The following is a 7500-nucleotide window of genomic DNA, read 5'->3' as shown; positions in this document are numbered from 1 at the left end:
GCAGAGTTTCTCTGTTCCTTATCGATGGTCATGATTGATCACGTGATTAATATTCACAGAAATAAATCTGACTTTAAATAATTTCTGAATCTTTTCCAAGAACTTTTTAAACATCAGACGTCACGAGGTCCAGAGTCACGTGTCACGCGGGACAGGACCCCTCGTCACGTAGTGAACTCTGAAGTCACACCTGCAGCTGAGTGAAGCTCCTTCATGAGCTGTAGAGTATAAATACAGCAGCAAGGGACGAACTTCCGTCTCTCTGAACTTCTCGTAACCATGGTTACATGTAGACTAATAATGAAAGTGTGTCGATGTCGCCGGCATTCTGTATTGTGATGTGATGAAAGCAGTTTGTCCTGAATGTAAAGACAAAGATAATACTGTTGAAGAAAGTCGGAGTGTAAACGTGGCGTCTTCAGGCTTACGTCAGTCCAGAGGACGTCATTTAAAGTATTAAGAGATCATCCTGTCTGTTAGGGTCTTTCTCTGGGGGGCGGAGGGTTAGGGTTAACCCTAACCCTGACTTTCAAAATAAAGCTCTCAAAACTACTTTCTTAGATATATATATATATATATATATACACATCTATATATATATACACACACACATCTATATATATATATATACACACATATATTGGATGCTTCTCTATACATCATAAACTTCAGAGGAAAGAAATATGAAAATTGCTTTTATAAACAGTTCAGATTGTTGGTTCTCAGCTGATCAATGAAAAAATAAATCATTGAGCTACTTTTCAAACTGATCACAGATCAGCTTCTACTGACTGATGAGTCTTCAGCCAGGTCAAAAACAGAATCACTGGATTACAGTGTGCAGTGCAGTGTGTCCTGTGAAGGTCATCTGAATCCAGAGCATGAATGGCAGACTCCGCCACTAACAATAAAAAATACTATAGAGGTAATTAGTGAATTTAAATACATTTTGACCACGAACAGAATCAAAAACAGGGTTTGGGTGCCCTGTAGCTCACTTGACTGAACAGGTGTCCCATGCACAAAGGCTGAGTCCTTGCCGCAGCGGCCCTGGGTTCGATTCTGGCCTGGGGCCCTTTGCTGCATGTCACCCCCTCTCCCCCAAAATACAATCTTAAAAAAACAAAACAGGGTTTGATTTGATGAAAATCTGACAGATTAAAACTTGAATGTGTAAAAGTTTGAAGACAGGAAGTGGACTCCACACAGCCGGTAAAAAAATGCTCTAAAAATATTTATTGTTCAAGAGAATATTCACAAACAAGTTTGATTTTCAAACAGCTGAAAAATGATTTGCTTCCTGCTCAGACTCCGTCACTGCAGCCAACAAACATCAACAACAGAAGAAGAAACAGAAACCACAGAAGAAATAACTTTTCTTACAGACATTTATAAAAAAGGAATAACAAAATATTTTGATGCTACGGAAAGAAAATAATTTACAACTGGTTTAAACACCCCTGTGACCTTTGTCATGACCTCAGCGAGTCACAGAGGGCAAGAGACACAGACAGACAGAGAGCTACACCTACGTTTAATAAACTCAAACTGTATTTCCATTTGAAGGTGAAAAGCTGTTGACTCCGCACCTCACCGTCTCCATGACAACCAAAAATCTCCAGAAGAAGAAAAGAGTTCTGATTGGTCAATACTGTACAAATATCCTACAAGTCTTTTATTTTGTCCGTTTCCTGTGGGACAGGAAAGTGTCAGAGCCCGGCCTCTTCCTCATTGACCCCCTGCAGGGTGGAGCTTAAGATGACAGTAACCGATCACAGTCGTCAGCAGAATGTCAGCTCATCCTATTGGTCGGTTCTGAACTTCTTTGGTCCACCAGGTTTACTGAAGATGAGAAAATAAATTTACAGTATTCATGGGATTTAAAATGGACATTATATACATACATACATACACACATACATATATACATATGCACACACACATATATACACACGTACTCTCAAGATGGCGCCGCACTGGTGGCAGCCTGTTACAGAAGCTTTAACTTTCGATCTGTTTTTAGTTTCTCAAGTGTGTTTTTTTGTGTACTTTTTAAATTATTTTCAAGTACGCAACTATGGATGTTCATCTGGTGACATTGGTAGTTTGCCTCTTGCTGTTTTTCGGACTTTTGGACTCTGCCTCTGGAAACTCATTCATTCACGGATCCATTGTTCACACTCAGGATCAGCTGATAGCCCTGAGTCGCACACCGCCTCAGCGCGGAGAGACCGGACATCCCCGCGGAGATAAGGAGAAGGAGGAGAGGCTGCAGAGCTGGAGTAAAGCGACGGGAGCAAAAAAGACGATAAAAACCATGTATACAAGATGGACGAGCTAACGGCGCTAACCCGGCTTCAGAGGGAGCATCGTGAGTGCAGTCTCATGTGCTTCACCGAGACGTGGCTGAATGAACTTTCCCCGGACTCAAACGCAACCCTGGATGGCTTTCATCTTATTTGGGCCGACAGGAAAGCTGCGGAGAGCAGTAAGAAGAAGGGTGGGGGTATTGCTATGCTTGTAAACGAGAGATGGTGCAACCCGGGACACATCAGCGTCAAGGAGCAGCGCTGCACCAGAGACATTGAGCTGCTAGCTGTTGGTATTCGGCCATACTACCTCCCGAGGGAGTTCTCACATGTTATTGCCGTCACTATGTACATCCCTCCACCGGCCGATGCTGCTGCAGCCTGCGAGCTCATCCACACTGTCGTCTCTCAGCTACAGACTCGGCACCCCCAAGCCCTCCTCCTCATCTCCGGTGGCTTCAATCACGCTTCCCTGTCTGCTACTCTCCCCACCTTCACCCAATATGTGAAATGCCACACCAGGGACAATAAAACTCTGGACCTACTGTATGCAAACACCAAGGATGCATACACCTCACTCCCCCTCCCCCCGCTTGGCCGATCAGATCACAACCTCGTTCACCTCCTTCCTGACTACACCCCCCAGGTGAATAAACATCCACCTGTGGAGAGGTCAGTGATGGTGTGGTCTGAGGAGGCCAGTGCAAGGCTCAGGGACTGCTTTGAAACAACAGACTGGGAAGCACTCTGCAGCCCTCATGGGGAGGACATTGACCGTTTGACCCACTGCATTACGGACTACATCAACTTCTGTCTGGAGAATACGGTGCCTTCCAAGAAGGTACAGTGTTTTCCCAACAACAAACCCTGGGTGACCCCCGACATTAAGACCCTACTGAATGAAAAGAAGAGGGCCTTTAGGTCGGGGGACAAAGAGCAGCTGCGGAGCATCCAGAAGCAGCTCCGGCAACAAATAAGGAAGGGCAAGGAGAGCTACAGGAGGAAACTGGAGGAACATATGGGGCAAAATAACACCAGGGATGTCTGGAGAGGACTTAAGAAGATCTCTGGACATGGAAAAGGTGAGGGGAGACACCAGGACAGTGGAGACAGGGACTGGGCTAACAAACTAAACCTGTTCTTCAACAGATTCGACTCTGCCCAGTCTCCCTCCCACACCTATCCTGCCCCCTCTTCACACCTCCCCGAGCTGCCCTCCACTCCACCCCCCTGCTCATCCCCTTCCTTATTAACACCAGACTGTCACCAGTCCACAACTCCCCCCACCCCACCCCCCTCTCCTTAACAGCGGACCAGGTGGGAAGGGAGCTGAGATCCATCAAGGTGAGAAAGGCCTCGGGGCCGGACGGAATCAGCCCCAGACTGCTCAAGGACTGTGCAGACCAGCTCTGTGGGGTGGTCATGCACATGTTCAATATGAGCCTCAGTCTGGAGAAAGTCCTGGCCCAGTGGAAGACTTCCTGCGTGGTCCCGGTACCCAAAACGGCGCACCCCAGGGAACTCAACCACTACAGGCCTGCTGCCCTGACCTCTCACCTTATGAAGACCATGGAGAGGATCATCCTCAAACACCTGCAACCCCTGGTGAGCACAATGCTGGACCCCCTCCAGTTTGCTTACTGTCCTGGAATCTACTACACAGATCCCTTTCCCACCTGGAAAACACTGGAAGCACTGTGAGGATCATGTTCTTTGACTTCTCCATGCCTTCAACACCATCCAGCCAGCACTGCTGAGGGTGAAGTTGGAGGGAGCGGGAGTGGACCGTCACCTGGCTTCATGGACAATATATATGTGTGTGTATACAATCCTGTATGTGTGAGTTAATATAATCAGTTCTTACAAATCAGGAGCTCCTGGTCTCTTCACTGCTGGTTTGGCATCTTTACTGCTTTCTATAGGAGAGAGAGAACATCCTTAATATCAACTCATTAATATGGACCTCATTACTCTTCTGGTTATTATTTTATTAGTCTCACCTTGTAGCCACCGGACCTGTGTGGCTGGCCCGTAGCCCTTCTGGTTGCGAGCGGCGATGCGGAAGATGATGGCGGGTTTGGTGGTGTAGTCAATGTGGGCATTGCCGAGGCTGGAGGCCTGGACCAGGCAGGACGGGTTGGGACCGCAGTAGACCCTCATGAAGGCCAGTTGGGCAGGACCGGAACCTGAACTGGAGGAGGTGGCCTGGCTTGACTGGATGGCCAGGTACACAGAGTACTCCGTGATCTTCCCAGATGTGACGGCAGGAGGCTCCCAGGTCAGCTGAGCCCCGTCCAGGTTCTGTCGAATCAGAATGAAAGACAGACTAGAGATCAGCAGCTGTTCCTCCAAAATACTGAACTACATTTCCCATGATTCCACCTGCTTGTTTACACACATCACACAACATGAACCTGTTGACTGACACATAAAACGTAGTCCAGTTCAGCACCACTACAACAACATGGTGTTGCAGTGGTTAGCACTGTCGCACGGAGGCACAGCAGATTGGGGGTTTGAATCCCAGCTCCCCCGTCCACATGTCCAAGTGTCCTTGAGCAACACACTGAACACTAAGTTGCCACCTTGCATGGCATCTGTGTGAATGAGAGCTGATCTGTAAAGCGCTGTGGGGAGTTCTAGACATCACAGAAGTGAAGTCCATTTAGCAGAAACAGTTAAATGTAAACAGCGTTAATCAGTTTTTATGACAAAACACTTGTGTTGATCTGCATCAGATTGCACAGGTGTACCTAATAAAGTGGACGCTGTCAGACAGCAGAAACGGAATGAGAAGTGACGCATGGCTCCCCCTGCTGGTCTCTCATATCCAACACATCACAGTGATGATGGCTTCCATGGTGACCCAGCTGACAAGCTAGTCCTGCTGGTTGTGAACATCCCAAACAGGAAGTGTGTCTCACCTTGCTAATCTTGATGGCACATGGCGCTCCAGGGAAACCAGGAAGACACGTTTTAAATGCAGACACCTCTGAGAACGCCCCGCGGCCGCAGATATTTATCCCTGCAACCCGAAACTTATAGGCCGTCCCCGGCTGCAGCTCCACCTTCCTCATCTGACTGTAGTCCGGCATCACACCCGAGTCATCCTGCAGGTACATACATCATCAATAACCTGATATATTTATATCAATAATGTGATCAAACGTAGAGGAACACCCTGTAGAAACTGTGACAGTGATTAAGGGGGCAGGTGAAGTTCATTTTGTAGGTTATGTGCTTTTGTTTTGAAAACACAGCTATGGTTCCTGTTGAATGAAGGTCTTCAATGAATAAACAGCTGATCACAGATGAGGTCATTTTCTAACTCTCTTATTGTGAAAAGCAGAATTTTAATGATTAATCTGTAATCAAAATAGTTGATTATTTTTCGATCGATGAATGGAGTAATCATTTCAGCTCAATTTGAAATCCTGCTGACATCATACTCCTTCACAGCTGTGAAGATTGTCTTCTTTGTGAAATGATTTGATAACAAGTGAGAAGTTCTTACGTCTGCCATGTTGTTGTCGTAGGGGACGTAGTAATGTGTGACCACCATGTTGGTCACTTTGACGATGCCGACGTCATACCACTGACTGTCCCTCGCTGATGACCTCACCTGGACGCTCTGCTTCTGCGCACACACACACACACAGAGTTAGCATGTTGTTAGCGTGTTGTTGGTGTCATACTGCCCCCTGTTGTTGCTCTGCAGTGTTGTGTCTCTCACCCCTGCAGTTGCTGCGATGCCATTGGTCACCTCAGTGAGAGGGGCAGTTTGAATCTTAGCCGGGCTGGCCGTCAGAGGAGGGGCGGGACCAAACGTACTAGCCAATCGGGCCACGGCGCTTGTCACTGCTGATGATGTCAGCTCGTGTCCGTTACTCTCTGCTGTCGGGTCATTCAGGCTGTCTGCTGGAGCAAGGCCTTCTGGGAAACACGGGGGAGAGTTCAAAAAACTTTATTGAACATGGCCGGAGGACATCAGGCGACAAAAAAAGTTGAACTGTAAGTTGAGTTATCATTATATTATTCTTTCTCATTATGTCTTCAGATACTCTGACAGGATTTAACATTAATGTTTGGACTCTGGATTTGGTCCAACAGGGTCCCCCCTCAGCTCTCACACCGAGGACAGATCCTGGTCTACTTGGAATAAACAGAGCTGGACATGAAGTTTCATTATATGCAGACAATCTCTGTCTGTCATAGGCTCGCAGCTCCTTTCTTAACTTACTGAGGACTTTGCGCCTACAGATCTCTCCAAGGTCTTCTTGTCCTATTAATCAACAAGCCAGGATCTTTTCTGATCACAGTTAACAGGGATAAAGGTTCATATTTAGTTCGAATAATTAGCTCTAATTTTAAAGTAACCCTGAATAAGCCGAGAAGTACACAAGGTCAAACGTTCCTTCATCACTGGCCTGCAGAATCAATTGATTAGCCAGGTTTTTATTCTTATTTCAAACAATGCCAACACTTTAAAACCTGGGACAGAATAAAAATACACTAAACGGAATAACAAGACAAAATGTATTCAACATCAAAGGTGCTTCTTAAAGAAGAGCGGCTCTGATTGGACCAGGCCTGCCTGGACCAGCCCCTAGTTATGCTACTATAGGCCTAGACTGCTGGGGGACTTCCCATGATGCACTGAGCTTTCCTCCTCTCCCTCTCCATCTTTACACATTCTTGTCCCTCCAATGCATATTACTAACTTTATATCTTCTCAGAGTTTCTTTGTGCTTTGTCGTCTCGCAGGTTCCTGTGGATCGTGGTCCTGGTACGCCTGGCTGCTGCTGCCATGGGCCTGCCTGACTCTCATCACTACAGTTATTATGTTTAGTCATAGTTCTGTTACTATTACAGCTGTTATTGCTATTATTAATCTCAGCTATTATTACAGCTGTAACTACTATTATCAGTCATATACCAACCAGTCAAAGCAGATGACCCCCCCCCCCCCCCCCCCACCTAGAGTCTGGTTCTGCTCGAGGTTTCTGCCTCTTAAAAGGAAGTTTTTCCTTGCCACTGTCGCCAAAGTGCTTGCTCATGGTGGGAACTGTTGGGTCTCTGTAATAACATTATAAAGAGTCGGTCTAGACCTGCTCTATTTGTAAAGTGTCATGAGATGACTTTTGTTGTGATTTGGCGCTATATAAACAAAATTGAATAAAATTGAATTTAA

The 7500-nt window shown here is 46.4% G+C and overlaps 1 protein-coding gene across 1 annotated transcript in view; it reads right to left on the bottom strand.

Annotated features, from left to right (window-relative positions):
• Positions 1-1213: 1213 nt before the first annotated feature.
• hcfc1b (host cell factor C1b) overlaps positions 1214-7500 on the bottom strand; it is a 27355-nt gene continuing 21068 nt past the window's right edge. The window contains exons 25-30 of the mRNA XM_070909970.1: positions 6043-6242; positions 5824-5946; positions 5234-5419; positions 4310-4610; positions 4174-4225; positions 1214-1842 (exon numbers count right to left, since the gene is read on the bottom strand). Coding sequence (XP_070766071.1) covers positions 1803-1842; positions 4174-4225; positions 4310-4610; positions 5234-5419; positions 5824-5946; positions 6043-6242 — 902 coding nt within the window. The 3' untranslated portion in view covers positions 1214-1802. The remainder of the gene's footprint in view (positions 1843-4173; positions 4226-4309; positions 4611-5233; positions 5420-5823; positions 5947-6042; positions 6243-7500) is intronic.

The sequence above is a fragment of the Enoplosus armatus genome, chromosome 8 (genome assembly GCF_043641665.1).
Source record: "Enoplosus armatus isolate fEnoArm2 chromosome 8, fEnoArm2.hap1, whole genome shotgun sequence".
Taxonomy (NCBI): domain Eukaryota; kingdom Metazoa; phylum Chordata; class Actinopteri; order Centrarchiformes; family Enoplosidae; genus Enoplosus; species Enoplosus armatus.
The sequence above is the reverse complement of the archived record's forward strand: the minus strand, read 5'-3'. Positions and strand labels throughout refer to the sequence as shown.